General features: G+C 43.3%; 1 protein-coding gene across 1 annotated transcript; it reads right to left on the bottom strand.

Annotated features, from left to right (window-relative positions):
* Positions 1–886: 886 nt before the first annotated feature.
* Positions 887–15761, bottom strand: LOC132567714 (WD repeat and coiled-coil-containing protein-like). Its single transcript, XM_060233404.1, has 4 exons — positions 15497–15761; positions 9557–11485; positions 7753–7870; positions 887–1787 (listed from the first exon to the last, which is right to left on the bottom strand). Exons 2-4 carry the CDS (start codon positions 11447–11449, stop codon positions 1507–1509), a joined length of 2292 nt encoding a protein of 763 aa, XP_060089387.1. The 5' UTR covers positions 11450–11485; positions 15497–15761; the 3' UTR covers positions 887–1506.
* Between the last annotated feature and the right edge of the window lie 364 nt (positions 15762–16125).

The following is a 16125-nucleotide window of genomic DNA, read 5'->3' as shown; positions in this document are numbered from 1 at the left end:
TTTAGACTTCTGATTGGTTCTACAACCCAAATCCTATTTGCATTGTTCACTGAAATGTCCAATCTTGTTGACTGCCCTCTGTAATCCACCTTGAGTGCCAGTGAGAAAGGTGGACTATAAATAACATAAATAATGTAAATATTGAAGTTTTAACAAACTAAAATAGACCAAACAAGAACTGCTGTTTCCTCTTACGTTCAAATAATTTTAAAAGGGAATTCACACACACACTCCAGAATTGTTTCTCTTCCTGCATCCATGCTGTAAATGAGTGGCTGGGGACACTTCAAAGGAAGACTGGGGTGAAACAGGGCAGGCGCCAGTGCAGTGGCCCTTTTGGTAGTAATCTGATTTACAGCTGTATACTTGTTCAGGTTATGGAGCGAGAGAGCCAGTGTGGTGGAGGGATTAGTGTGTCAGAGGAGGATCTGTGAGACCCCACTTCAAATGCCCACTGTGCTGTGGAAGTTTGCTAGGTAGCCTTGAGCCCAGTCACAGGCTCTCAAGTCTAACCTACCTCACTGGGTCATTTGTGAGGATAAAATGGAGGCAGAGAAAGGCAGGGTATAAATGAAGTAAATAAATTAATTTGCTTATCACTATCAACAGCCACTTGTGAAAGACAGAGGTGGCCCATCTTGCCACGGACCAGAGCCCAGGCCTTTTGCATTACAGTTTCTATTTTGTGGAACAGGCTTCCTGAAGCAATGAAGGGAGTGCCAGAAGCTATGAATCGTCAGAATGCACTCAAGCCCATTTTAATCAACAGGACTTTTAATGGGATATAGACTGGAGGAATCTTAGTGGGGAGGGGTTAATCGGGGGTTTTATTTTGCTGATTTGCTTTAATTATTGACCTAGAAGCCACCTTGAACCACAAGGAAAGGAGGGGTATAAATTATTTTAATAAATAAAAGTTACATTAGTATAACGATGCAGAACCTTCACTTGCAAGGTTTTATGTGACATGGTACTAAATAAGCCTGAAGCTACATTAATACATTATTTTCAGTGTGGTCTCCACTGAGACATCTCCTGAGTTAAATTCTAAGGGCAACCCCCCCTAGAGACCTTATAATTTTGGCAATAATGTTTACATTTCTTCATTAATAGAAAAAACATTTCTAGCAATGTTCTACTGGAAACTGGAAACATACATTTGTTTTAAGCAAGTTTTAGCAAACCAGAAGCATTTCCCCCCCTCAACAGTGCAGGAAACATGCAAATCAGGTGTACAAATTTGGGGGAGGGGGGTATTTTAAATCTTTTACCAGCTGAGATGCTCAGGAGAAAGGCAGGCTTATAAATATCTTAAATACAACCTCTAGTTTGTACTGAGTTGCAAAATGTGGGAGGAAAACAGTCTAAGGAAGATCTAGAGAATGGTCAAATGGCATACACTCGTAAAAGCACAACTCACCCAGTTTTAATTATGCACAGCTGAAAGGCTTGAGTCCTAAAGGACAACTAACAAATTGTTCTGAATGTGAACAGGTTTAGCTCATCTTATGAATTAGGGCTGGTTTGGACAGAGGAACTGATGGTCTCTAGACTCCTGGAAGAATGTTCTCTCAGTACTTCCAAAGAACTAGTGGAACGATCTAGACTTTGGGAAGAAAGCTTTGTGTAGCCACTGGTGGAGTTGACAATGTCCAGAGTTTTGGAAGAATGAATGCTATCTTCGTGAGGGTTGGCACAAGCATCTCTGATGACTATCTCCTGCAGCGTGCTGAATGTCAATGGAATAAAGCCCTCACTGTCTGCCGTGAGAACAATCCAGGACAAATCTGTGGAAAAAAATTACATATAGGTGACTTTTTTCCCTCCCTGGATAACATAAAAATTGTGAGTATGATATTTTTTCCATTCTCAGTATTAGGTAAGGTGGCCGTTCTAGCTTTGCTACCTCCATCCAAAGCTACATTTTACAACATATGAACTGGCACTGAAAACTATATCTGTTTGTCCCGCTCATTTTGATTAACACTGGCTATGAAGGATACAGTTTCAAAAAAAATAATCTTGTCATGACTTCAAGTATGAGTCACAACTTTATACAGCTTGCTCCAAAATCGAACCCAGAAGTTTTTGGATGGACGTATATAAGACAAGTTTAATCAACAACAGGCATCCATTTTGATCCTGGTACTAAAAAAAGAGGTCTGTCTTCTGCTATGCCCTTGACAGACCCTTTGTGTGAACAAGGGTGGCCCAGCAGTGCCCCATGGCATTCTCATCTACAGAAATTCTCAGGGCACCTCTATAGATCTGCATGCAAATCCTAAAATGGCTGCAGGTGGGAGGCAGCTCAAGACATGGGCCCTGTGCACTGTGAACAAGACAGGCTGTGCACTCGCCCAAGGGTAATCAGAACTTCTCATCCCTCCCAGGCCAACATGTATGTGGCTGTTCCTTATCAGAAACTCCTCTACCAAAAGATCTTCTTTTGTCTGTTATGGGTGTGGGACCACATCGTCTTCAATCTCTCCCTCAGGCTCTTCCTGGACAGAAGCCTTTTATGTATAAGGAAACAATCTCTTCCCTTGAGCAACAGATGTGTCTGTCTTTCATAACTATTTGACTCAAACTATTATCCCAGTAACCAAGAACATCACATTCTAATGTCAGCCATCCAGCTAGTTGACTCCTTTTGTGTTTACCCATCAAAATTCATCAAATAGTTTTGTCCCGCAGCTGAGAAACCCCTCACCCCTGCATCCATCCTCTGCACCGCTCTGTGGGTCATTCTAGGGCGCCTATATAGAGTCTCACCCATGAATACCCTTTTCGGGTCCCCCAGGGTTATGTTGCACTGGTTGCATCACGATCTGTCCTCAAGAACTTCTCCACATCTGGAACAGTAACTATCACCCATACTCCCAAATACTCTTAATCCTTTTCCACCATGGTCTTCCAAACTTACTTGTATGTGTGTACCTTTGATTGTTTATTGATGTATGTGTGCATCTATTTGATACTAATAAATTCTGTTATAATTTAAAATACCTGCCTAGTTCCTTTGAGTCTTCCTGTTGGTAAAATGAGTACTCAGCTTGCTGGGGGGAAAGTGTAGATGACTGGGGAAGGCAATGGCAAACCACCCCGTAAAAAGTCTGCCATGAAAATGTCATGATGCAATGTCGCCACAGAGTCAGAAACGACTGGTGCTTTCACAGGGGACTACCTTTACCTTTAAAAAAAAACTTTATTGGAATTGGCCCAGGTATAAAATTGTTGTCTTAACATCCCATGGTTACATTTCCTGAATTATTGTTTTACTATATGAAAATCAAAGAGCCAAATCTGGGAAAGAATTGGTATATTAAAAAGTAACCAGGGTACCTTGGGCCTATCACAATATGAGCAAAATTATAGCTGGGGCTTCTACATTCTTTGTTGACTCCTCAGTTATGCAGAATAATGTTTAACTTTATAAATACAACAAAAAGAGCATTTCTTTCCAAAAGTGTGGTGAGGACTATGTTTGCCCCAAGATGTACAAGACAGTGAAAACAGAGTCCATTAAAGGGGGATGCAGGGAGAGAGATAGATGGGGAAACTGGCTGGCTCAAATTCCTAAAAGTTTAGAGAATCGTAAAGGGGGAATATTTGGATGGGGACAGATTTCCAAATCATTACATCCTCCACCCTAATTCCTCACAGTCCTCCCACTTGTTCTTTGCCTTCTTGAACAGAATATATAAAAAATAAAACAACAAAATATTGTTAACTAGGAAAATCCTCAAAAAATGGTGGTACTGTAGGGCTGCCAAGCACCCGCTGGGGCCAGAGGATCCCCCAGTTTGGGGTGGGGGGCAACTCATCAGCATAGAGCAGGCCACCAGAGGGATCCTTGCCCCCACACAGCCCTGTTGCCGTGCAATGTGCCCTGTGCGATATCACTTCTGGGTGACATCATGACGCTGGGCACATCACATAGAGTTTTACCACAAATCCTAGAACATCCCTGGAGTGACGTGCCTAGTGTGATGACATCACTTCTGGGTGACATCACCGTGCTGCACGCACAAGTCCCCCACCGAGGCAGTGGAGGGACTTGGTGACCCTATGGGACTGTGTGGCCCTAAAGGGTTGCAGCCAAATGGGATTATGCCCCCATCTTTGTTTCCTGTGGCCTATGCTTCATCCTCCTTCCATCCATCTCCGTCTGCTGCCTCATCTGAACTCTAAGCTCAGGGCCAATTCCCCCATCTTGTTCAGCTGCAGCCCATCACTGAAGAAAAAAAGTGGGACTCCCTGTGTTAAAGAAAAGCTATAATAGAAGAAACATCAGGGTGAAACTATTAACACTATTCTACCAAAGCATTTATTACAAAAAATAATACTGAGTTGATGAGAAATATGCTGTAGCCTCTGCTTCTAAACTGTCTGTGGCAGGGAAACTAAGATTCATATGGAAACGTGACATTAAGTAAACCAGCGCAAGCATTGGGTTTGGTTGACCAGATGCCTTTGGGATTGTGTCCTACAATGTCACAAACTTTTGTGTTTCTGGACAACAAATATGCTTATTGCCTCTCATTTCTCCGTGCCTACATTCCTTAGCCTTTAACTTCAGGTGTAACCACCTGACATTCAAATGCATCTTAAGTAACAGTGGGAATTGGTGCAATAGCTGCTGTCATAGCTAACAGTGATCGCTCCCTAAAGTAACAGAAAGCAATACTTCCCCTATGCAAAACTTAGAGGAAGAAGAAGACTTTCGGCCCCTTACCCAGCTGAAAGTCTTCCCAACACACCGCTGCCTTTCCTTCACTATCAGCTTTTCAATAGTCCTTTTTTCATTTAAGAAAAGCAGCTGTTATTCTGTGCCAATAATAGGTGTAAACAGCTTCCTCCAATCTGCTCCTACATAAGTTTTAGCGGAGATCTGCTTCCATTTGCAATGGGGATACAAAGGAAAGGCCCAAATGTCTGGTTCTGGGGGGCAGAGTCAGTTTCCTGCAGTGGTCCTGTTAGCTTTTCAAAAGACACACATGCTTCCAAACTGGAACAGAAGGGTAGGCAGCTGTTTGCAGTCAGGCAGTACTTCTCATATTTTACAGCAATGAAGTAGCCGATGTGTGTTGCAAGTAATTTCAGGAACTGCGGCAGTTCTTGCAAGCAGCTCCATTTACCAGTTATGTAACGCTGTGTTGCAAGGGGGAGCATGAGAAGATTGCAGCTTACAGTCATGTGAACTGTTAATCTTTCTGCTTAATGCTTTATGTGAACTCAAGTTGAGGGCAGTACTGTGCAGAGCTTTCTAAATATTTCTTATGGGCGCCAGAATGCAAGCCTGTAAAAACAACACGCTACCTATATGTTATCACACCACAATAAATTCAAATAAGCAAGACTGGCCCAAGCTGTATTTTCAACTGGTATGCTCCCTTACTTTAAAAATAAGGAATAATTCTGCAGCTGTCTATGGCACTAATAATCAGAACCTATTTGAAAATAATTAAAAGCATTTGTAAGTCAGCTGGCAAGTAATGAAGGACACTGCAGTTCAAACCAGTGGAAGTTGCTGAAGTTGGTATACATTACTCCTGCCTTTGGGTACTGCATACTATGCGCTGCTCTTGCAATGTGAAAATACCACCTACCCTAATCAAGAGAACCCCAGGGATATATTATAAGACACCCCCACCAACACCCCTCTCCCCAGCACACAAGCTTATAACCAAGCTGCCCTGTGGGAAACCCAATGAAGATTGCCCTGGGGCTGGAAACCTTAGCAGCAGATCTGCTTTTGCTCTAAGTCAATCGGGAAGACTGCAGACTTTAACCTACCTGCACCACATAACAAGATCATCCCCTTTGCATCAATTAACCTCAAATGGCACACATGCTAACGTGGTTACTTCTATACCCATGAAAACAAAAAACAAATCAGGATCTCTACTTGATGCACAAGTACATGGAACAACACAGAGGGAAATTCTTTACCAGTCTGTCATTCCTTAAACTACTCTTATTTGAGGGCTGATTTACACATGGCACCTCTTGCACACATTAATACTGAAAAGCCCTTAGCCACGAGAGTCCTTCAAATGGCTGCCATGTTTCAAAGCCCCTTGCCTCACATGCCAGGGAATTCCCTATGCAGTATCTCCCTGCCAGTGCAGCTTCTGCTGAGCCCAACTTTGCCGGTATCCTGGCTCTGCGTGCACATCAGCTATCATGCCGAACAAGAGCTCTTTAATGTCACAACACAAGAGTGGAGTGCTATCACAAGTGAGGTCTTCTCAGTTGCATTTCATGCAGCTGTCATATACATTGGCAAAAAGGATGTTTAGTGGGCTAAGCATAATTGCTATTCAGTAGGCATGCCAGCCTCCACGTGTGGCTTGGGGATCTCCCAGAATTGCAGCTTATCTCCAGACAACAGAGATCAGTTCCCCTGGAGAAATGGAAGCTTTCAAGGGTGAATGCTATGATGTTGTACCTCACTTAGGTCCCTATCCTCCCCAGGTTCTGTTCCCAATCTCCAGGAATTTCCCAACCTGGATCTGGCAACTCAGCCCCCTGCCCACCTGAAGCCAGGGATGACCTGGCAGCCTTAATACTAAGTGATCTCAGTCATGCCTCTAGATTTCATTTGCAAAATGACAGTAATAACTTGAGTCCAGCCCCTCAATACGCACTGAAACATCACTCATGTCATTTGAGCCTCAACACGTCTAATCCAAGTGCATGGCTACAGCCTTTGACCACAACAGCAAGAGGCTCTACAATATTTTTCAAAAATAATATATTGAAAATTCTGTTTAATGCAATTCTTGACATGCATGGCAATTCGGACAAATTCCTGAGGACGAGTGATAATCTATTTATGTACTTGTAATTATTTCTAATGCTTTAATATTTGCTAGAGAAATTCCCAAAAGTGGTGCGCACACATTTGCTGAAAAATATTTTACATGAAAAAGTGGGAAAATCCTAAGGCAGAGTTTCAAGTCGACAGATATAGAAGGGTATAACTTCGCTGAGGATGGCACTGAAAAGTCTTGCCACATGCTAATGATGATGTGTAGGCTCCAGGAAGTATTAAACATTAGAAATAGGAAGATGTGTTAAGCATGTCTAATGGAAAAACAGCTCAAATCCTGAAGAGTGCTTCTTTGACACCCTGCCTGGAAATAATGAAGTAAATAGAACTGCTACATTGCAAAAATGGCATAGGAGACAACTATGCCAAAAAGACACATCAATACATCAATACTCCTTTTCAGGTCATTGTAGTGATTAATGGGAACTTCGGTTCTGAGAATAAATATGTAATAAGTTGGTTACTTCAGGGATGAGCAATTGGATACTGCTGACCCAATACAATATCAGATATTTCCTGTGACATATTAGATCAGCAATATCTGATACTATGAAAGGCGTAACTAATATATCCCAATTCCAATAGTTGTCTCCCAATAAATACCAGAAATATCTGGAATCAGGTCAGGAAGTCCTTTACTTTAAAGGGCTCCTAGACTCCACTGAAAACAGCAAACTGAACTTTAAGAAACCCAGTATGCTGTATTCTTCTGGGAAGCACAGAATCTACCTAAAACGAAGCACAGATTTCTGGCACCGTCATGCATCTTAAGCAAAAAATATAAAAGAAATAGCTGAATTTGGAAGCAGATCAATTGTAAAACACAATATATATATATTTTTGGCAGGGAAACACTGCCTTCTTTTTCAGACTGATCCAATATTTTAAATACCACATTCATGATTCCAGGCACTTACCATGTTGCATTTCAACAAGACACAGGTTGAAAATCTGCTGAACTATATTTAGACGAAGTTTGCCATCACAGAGGATAACAGCTCGCTTTTCAAGAGTCACAGCTCCTGCTGAATCCTTCTGTAAATAAAGGATAAATGTTTTAGGGCTAATGTGTTAATTAGTTTTACTTCAATCTGTTCTGTTGTATCCAGATCCAGCAACACTAATCTGCATGTTAATCATTTTACTGGATGACAATTGTGCAAAGTTAAAATACCCCTATATATTTTTCCCCATCAAGTTGCAGCCAACTCATGGGAACCCTGTAGGGTTTTCAAGGCAAGAGACATTCAGAGATGGTTTTCCATTGTCTGTCTCTCAGTAGCAACTTGGGACTTCCTTGTTAGTCTCCCATCCAAATATTAACCAGGGCTGACCCATATATATATAAAACACCAGAGCAGCATCAATAGACATCCTTATGGGACTAGATCTACATGTGCCTCTTCTACCAAACAATCAGTGCTGCCAACTCAAACTTTGCTAATTGCACACCAAGGCTGACACATATCTAGCCTTCTTGTCTACCCAGGGGGATTCTGAAAGGCAAAGATGGCTTTGAAAGAGGGTTAAGGCAGATTCATGGAGAAGTGCATTGGTGGCTACTAGCCATGGTTACTAAAGAAGAATTGCAGAAGAATTGCAGATTTATACCCCGCCCTTCTCTCTGAATCAGACTCAGAGCGGATTACAATCTCCTATATCTTCTCCCCCCACAACAGGCTGAAAGGGCTCTCACAGCAGCTGCCCTTTCAAGGACAGCCTCTGCCAGAGCTATGGCTAACCCAAGGCCATTCCAGCAGGTGCAAGTGGAGGAGTGGGGAATCAAACCCGGTTCTCTCAGATAAGAGACCGCACACTTAACCACTACACTCTAAACCACTGGCTCTCTAAAAGGAACCTCCACATTCTACCAAGATAAATAAAGTGACTAAAAGGAAGATCCACCTTCTGAGGCAGTATATCTCTGAATACCAGAGTTAGGAAGCAGCATTTTCCTTTCTCCCATCCTCCCCCCAGAAGTCCCCCCCCCCTCTGCCCCATATGCTCTGGAGATCTGGATGAAGAACATAATTAGCAAGACACTTGAAGTTATTGTTTTAATCTATGTATTTTTATCTGATGAACATCACCAGAGCCTGATTTGGGCCAGGATGAGGTGATTCAGTATATCTAATAAACATCAACAATAACGCCTTGGCCTCTATGCTGTTTGGCCCTCTGAGGCAACTTGGTTTCATTTGTGAGCATTTCCCTTTGTGAATACCCAGGTGCACAACTGCATCATTTGCATCGCATGAGACAGGTTGATGGCCTAGATGGACCACTGGTCTGATCCAGTAGGACTCTTCTTATGGTTCATTCCTAATGGGAAATCCCCAGAGTGCACTGCGTGCTTGCTCGGTATCCCTAAGGCTTACACAACCAACTTGAAACAGTTTTCATTCCTTTCCTCTGCAGCAGAACAAAGAAAGGAAGCACATTTTAAATGTAGCTATAATTTTACAGCTTTAGATATAGCTATAATTATATTTTTTCTATTGAAATATGTTTTACTATTTGTAATTCTTCAAATGCATATAAAAGTAGATTTTGGAGGAGCCAACATTATATAATACTGTTATTGATGCAGAAATGTCATGGAAAGAAGGAAACTTATTTTTGAAACTGTATTATTTATTTATTTATTATTAAAAAAATATTATTAACTTGTAAATAATAATTATAAAGCACGTAACTGCAGACATCTTGTTCAAAAGTTACCTGGCAAGTGATATTAACAAAAGAAGGTTCCCGAGAAGATGGATATCCTGACAAAGGTTTTTTTCCAGATTTCAGAAGCTCAGTTAATTCAAAAAGCTGATGCTGCAACTCTGTAAAGCTGCTACACAACCTTTCAAGATTTTTAGGTAAGTAACTGGCTTCTTTTTCACTTCGCAAAACGTTAACATTGGAAGAATTTAAAGTGTCAGGGGATCTCTGCACTCGCTGGTTTGGAGAAGCTGGTATGTCAGCCAATCCTGATGAGGTCTGAAGTCCTTGAAGAACCAGTGAACGATTTGTTGGTTCAGTATCCAAAGTTTCCAGGATTTGGGGAAAATCCTTGGAAATATTCTTTTCCTTTAGGTCAACTGCACTCATCAACAGGTTCTGTTCATTAGCAGGGCTCTTAATTTCTTCGATGAGCTTTTTTTTACTTCTAGGAGAGGGAACTACTGTGCAGCCTGGGAGGAGCAATCCATCACTCAGAGGGTGACCATCTGAATGAGTTTCAAGGCCCTCTCTTTTCATAGCCAGGCTTACTGAACCAGCTGGAGCAGAGCCAGAAAGTGCAGAGGAACCCTCTTTGCATATAATTTCTTTGATCATCAAACGGAGAAGGTACTTGTCTGATCGTGAGGATGGAAGAAAAGCAGGATCTGTTAATTTTTGTTTCCCAACCAGTATTAGTAATAGTTTATCTGTTAGGAAACACAATCCCTTTGGCCTCTCGCTTTTCTCAAGCTGAATTTGTTGAATGTTAGGTAAGTGGGAGGACATTAATGAGTACACCAAAATTATATTACAGGTGTTGGATGCTACAGCCACAGTCTGATTTTTAGGGTCAAAAGCCATTATATCTGGGACCAGAATGCCTGGGATACTGACTCTCCTTGTAGCAGTCACTTTTTTTTCAAAAGTCACCAAGATCAGGTGTGAAGCATCTTGGCCACTTCCTGTTAGGTAGTCCTTTGCTCTTAAATGAATGAGAGGAGTGTTGTCCAATCGGGGTTTGCTTGAAAGAATATGGGTTAGATCTACAGGTGAAGGTGCAAGTGCTCTGGCAGGTAAAGACTGTTCTTGGTCTAGGATCTTTTTCCCAACATCCGTAGAGAGCTCTTCTTCACAGCTCAGCGAGGTAGTTTGCGAAGGAACAGAGTTTGATACAGCGTCCGTTGATATTTCAAAAGCCATCCCTGCATTCAAGCTACATATCTTATCTAGCGGAAGTTCAGTAGCAACCGCCACTTGGGAACTTGAAGTGGCTTCAACAGCACAGACATAGCCTCCTACATCAAATATTGGGCAGAAAGAACACGGGTTCAAAGTTGTCCGATCGTCATCCCAAATATAGGAATGGAGGGCACTGCCTATCCCAATCACCAAGCGATTGCCTTCTTCAGTCCAGCAAGCACAATGGACCAGCCCAGTGCCCTTGATGTCTGCTTTTATCCTGGAATTGTTGAGGCGAACCATGTGCAGGACAGAAGCATCCCGGGTGGTCAGAACAGCCAAGACTTCTTTTTTGGGATGCCATATGCAGCCCTGGGGGAGTATAGGAAATGCCTCACCAATTTCACTGATCTGATAAACCATAAGCTTATTTCTTTCAGAAGCACTGTAACAGAGCTGCCACATGGTGATGTGTTTTTTATGCTGAATGGCAAGAAGTGCAGGGACATCTTCTGTGCACAATGGTCCCCAGTAAAGTCCATGAACGTGTTCAAACTGACCCACCACATTGGAGCTGCCAAATTTAGGTTCCCCATTATGTAAGTAGAAAGAAGTCAGGATCACTTGCTTTCCATCTGTCCAAGCGATGCCATGCACAGGATGTATGGCCTGGTATAAGGCATTGAGGCCAGTCCTCAGTAGCTTTCCTTTCCCCAGTTCCATTTTTTGTTTTGCTTTTTAAATTTTGGAGAAGGACATCTGTAAAAGAAAACAAAAATTCATTGTTCTACATTTGCTGTTGATGTTATTAAGTCACAGCTGGCTTGTGGTGACCCCAGGGGTTTTCAAGGAAAGATGTTCAGAGGTGATTTGCTGTGGCCCACTTCTGTGTCACACCCCTGGTATTCCTTGGAGGTCTCCCATCCAAATACTAGCCAGGGCTGACTGTGCTTCACTTCCAAGATCAGGCTAGCCTGGGCTATCCACACCAGGATACTGTTCTACATAATATTTCATAATTGGCCTTTGGAGAGATGTATTTGTACAGAGTACCAACACTAAACAAAAGGGGATCATATACAATATACTGTCTACATGCTTCCTGTTCCCTTCATAACCTGCTTGTGGATTTCTAAGCATCTGGCTGTCCACTAACACTGGACAAGATGGATTTTTAGCTTGATCCAGCCTAGCTCTCCTTTGAAGCATTTCTGTCTAGAAATTTGAACAGTTATAGCTAAAATAAATGGTAAAAATCAGGTGCCATATTCTTCCACCATTGACCCATATTTCCAGAAATAATGCTTTATGGGTTTTGTAATGGTTTTTGTTGTTTTAACTGGTTTGCTGCTGGTCTCACTGGCCTGCATTACAATGAAAGAGATGTCCATTCAGTAACTTGTTCAAGTAAGTTAAGATTTGATAGCTACGGAAAAATCTGAAAAAGTGTTACCTTCATCAGTTATGACACAGGATTGTTCCTTGTAATGACTCTGTATACTTGCATCTCTCTTCTTTTTTGCCTCCAAAGATTTTGTACACCACATATGTTTTAAGGGTCCTACTGAAACATGAAATGTGGATACCACAAATGTGCTTGCAAATAGGTGGCACATGAGGATAAATAGGTGGGGAGAGTGTGGCAGTGGGCCCCACCAGAAGCCCTGGCAGCTGCCCACTTCAGGACATGCTGATGCCAATCCTTTTAAATTTTTTATTTTACTTATATCTCACCTTTCCTTAACGGGCTCAGGGTGGCTAACAACCGATAAAACAACACTGAAATATGAAACATAAAACAATAATATATAATCAAATAATCAGTAAGAACATAAGAGAAGCCATGTTGGATCAGGCCAATGGCCAATCCAGTCCAACACTCTGTGTTACACTGTGGCAAAAAACCTCCAAACCCAAGTGCCTTCAGGAGGTTCACAAGTGGGTCAAGAAGCCCTTCCACTTTGCTCGCCCCCCCCCCCCCCCCCCCAAGCACCAAGAATACAGAGCACCACTAACCCAGACAGTTACAGTAATATACTGTGGCTAATAGCCACTGATGGACCTCAGCTCCATATTTTTATCCAATCTCCTCTTGAAGCTGGCTATGCTTGTAGCCGCTGCCACCTCCTGTGGCAGTGAATTCCACATGTTAATCACCCTTTGGGTGAAGACGTATTTCCTTTTATCTGTTTTAACCCAACTGCTCAGCAATTTCATTAAATGCCCACGGAGTGCTTGTATTGTGAGAAAGAGAGAAAAGTACTTCTTTCTCTACTTTCTCAATCCCATGCATAATCTTGTAAACTTCTATCATGTCATCCCACAGTCGACGTTTCTGCAAGCTAAAGAGCCCCAAGCGTTTTAACCTTTCTTCATAGGGAAAGTGTTCCAAACCTATAATCATTCTAGTTGCCCTTTTCTGCACTTTTTCCAATGCTATATCCTTTTTGAGGTGCGGTGACCAAAATTGTACACAGTATTCCAAATGAGACTGCACCATCGATCTATACAGGGGAATTATGATATTGGCTGATTTGTTTTCAGTTCCCTTCCTAATAATTCCCAGCACGGCGTTGGCCTTTTTTATTGCAACCGCACACTGTCTTGACATTTTCAGTGAGTTATCTACCACGACCCCAAGATCTCTCTCTTGGTCAGTCTCTGCCAGTTCACACCCCATCAACTTGTATTTGTAGCTGGGATTTTTGGCCCCAATGTGCATTACTTTGCACTTGGCCACATTGAACCTCATCTGCCATGTTGACGCCCACTCACCCAGCCTCAACAGTTCCCTTTGGAATGCCTCACAATCCTCTCTGGTTCTCACCACCCTGAACAATTTAGTGTCATCTGCAAACTTGGCCACTTCACTGCTTACTCCCAACTCCAAATCATTTATGAACAAGTTAAAGAGCATGGGACCCAGTACTGAGCCCTGCGGCACCCCACTGCTTACTGTCCTCCACTGCGAAGACTGCCCATTTATACTCACTCTCTGCTTCCTATTAATTAGCCAGTTTTTGATCCGCAAGAGGACCTCAAGAGTAAATGACTCTCGAGTTTATTAAGGAGCCTTTGATGAGGAACTTTATCAAAAGCTTTCTGGAAGTCAAGGTAAATGACATCTATTGGGTCCCCTTTGTCCACATGTTTGTTCACCCCCTCAAAGAAATGTAACAGGTTAGTGAGGCAAGATGTTCCCTTACAGAACCCATGCTGAGCCTTCCCCAATAACTTGTGTTCATCAATGTGGCTACTCATTCTGTCCTTGATAACGCTTTCTACCAACTTTCCCGGTATTGAAGTCAGACTGACTGGCCTGTAATTTCCCAGATCTCGTCTGGAACCCTTTTTAAAGATGGGGGTGACATTTGCTACCTTCCAGTCTTCAGGAACGGAGGCAGATTTTAATGAAAGATTACATATTTTTGTCAGGAGATCCACAAGTTCAACTTTGAATTCTTTCAGAACTCTTGGATGTATGCCATCCAGACCTGGTGACTTATTAGTTTTTAATTCGTCAATCAGTTGTAGGACCTCCTTTCTTGTCACCACAATCTGACTCAGGTCTTTCAACACCCCTTCCAAAATTAGTGATTCTGGAGCGGGCAAACACTTCCCATCTTCCACAGCGAAGACGGAGGCTAAAAATGCATTCAGCTTCTCAGCCATTTCCCTATCCTCCTTCAGTAATCCTTTGTCCCCTTGGTCATCCAAGGGCCCCATTGCCTCCCTGGCTGGTTTCCTGCTTCTAATATATTTGAAGAAATGTTTATTGTTGGTCTTTATGTTTTTTGCAATATGCTCCTCACAGTCCCTTTTTGCCTGCCTGATCACAGTCTTGCATTTGATTTGCCACAACCTGTGTTCCCTTTTAATAATCTCACTTGGACTAGCTTAAAGGAGTCCTTCCACCGCTAAAGGAGTCCTTTCTTTTTACAGCTTCCGTTACTTTGTTTGTTAACCATGCAGGTCTTTTCTTATACCTGTTTGTGCCTTTCCTAACTTGTGGTATATATTTTATCTGAGCTTCTAGGATTGTAGTTTTAAATAGCCTCCAAGCTTCCCCAAGGAAGATTACAAAATCAATAAAACCGCAACTACCCAAGTTCTTTAGTGGTTCTGGCACTCATGATATTAGGGCCCCGGGTTGGGGGCCAGCAAAAATGCTCCAATAGGTCACTGCACCACTCACTGGCTGTCACTTTCAGGAGATCTGGGGGTGGAGCCTGGGGATTGTGGGGTTTGGGGAGGGACTTTAGCAGGGAATATGAGAACAGAGCAAACTGTTATATGTGGATATTACAGTTTCAGGCGCTCTCTAGGCCCCAGCTGGAGGTGGCAACCCTAGCACCAGCGGAACAGCTTGCTTTAGGCAGAGGCATACAAAGCCCCGCCTCTAACATGATAAGCCCCGCCCCCTTCAGCTTGGGGCCGCCCCTTCTCGCCCAAGCAAGCCCCAGGTTTTTTGCCTGTGCAGAACTGCCTGCTCCAGGCCAGGGGGCGTGGCTTGGGACGCCCCGGGCCTCAGTTAGGCTTGCCTTGGAACCCAGGGAAAGGAGGCAGCACAAGGAGGGAAGCCGGGCGGGTAGACACGTGAAGGCGGCAGCTCGGGCGGGGAAAGTTCCCCCCTTCCCCTTGAGCTTCAGCCGCAGCTCCTCTCAGGGGCCCGACCGCACCAAAGATCAAGTTCCTCAGAGCTTTGGCCCCGCCCTCCACCCTGGGTCTCATCCCCACCGTTTTCCTTAACTCGCCTCACGCCTTTCATACCTCAGTAGAAACGCGATCATGTGGCCGCTGAGAAGCGAGAGCTGGGCCTCTTGTTCAGCCCCCCGGGCGCTCAGTCCATCCCTGCCACTGATTTGAGGGCGAGGCGATGGAGATGCCCTGGTACCATGCCCTGCTCCAGGCTGCCGCAGGGGGCGCTGGATCTCAAAGGCCTCTCTTCGAACGCTGTCGTCGATGGTAGCCGCTGGAAAGGGGCGGAGTCAAGACGCACCACCAGGTGGCTTTTTTCTATGATCTTTCGCCATTGGCGCTCTACCTAACTATTGGTTTCTATGATTTAACAAACGCCCCTTGCGGCAAAAAAAAAAGCCTCACGCACGCATATTTGTAACTCCCACAATGCTGTTGGGCAGTTCCCTGTGCTTTTTGGCGCATGCGCGAGAGGTGGTTTTGTAGAGAAAGTCGTTGAAATGGGCGGTTGAGTTCCGCAAGTGAGTGCGTGGTCGATATGGCGCCTCTTGGATCGCTGTTAAGGCTTCCTCAAGCTTATTTTTTCCTTTCACTCCAAACTTTCAGTTGATTATAAAGTAAATGGGACGCATTAAAACAAATGACAATATTGCCCATAGGAAACAATGGGAGAGGCTGAATTGCCCATTGGATATAATGGA

The sequence above is a fragment of the Heteronotia binoei genome, chromosome 1, assembly GCF_032191835.1.
Source record: "Heteronotia binoei isolate CCM8104 ecotype False Entrance Well chromosome 1, APGP_CSIRO_Hbin_v1, whole genome shotgun sequence".
Classification (NCBI taxonomy): domain Eukaryota; kingdom Metazoa; phylum Chordata; class Lepidosauria; order Squamata; family Gekkonidae; genus Heteronotia; species Heteronotia binoei.
The sequence above is the reverse complement of the archived record's forward strand: the minus strand, read 5'-3'. Positions and strand labels throughout refer to the sequence as shown.

Bases quoted from the DNA above. Each gene is read 5' to 3' on its own strand.
- LOC132567714 (XM_060233404.1), bottom strand. From the start codon at position 11,449: ATGGAACTGGGGAAAGGAAAGCTACTGAGGACTGGCCTCAATGCCTTA. The intron at 7,871-9,556 runs GTAACTTTTGAA...CTTTATTTACAG, and splicing joins TTGTTAATATCACTTGCCAG to AAGGATTCAGCAGGAGCTGT. The intron at 1,788-7,752 runs GTAAGTGCCTGG...TTTTTTCCACAG, and splicing joins TCTTGTTGAAATGCAACATG to ATTTGTCCTGGATTGTTCTC.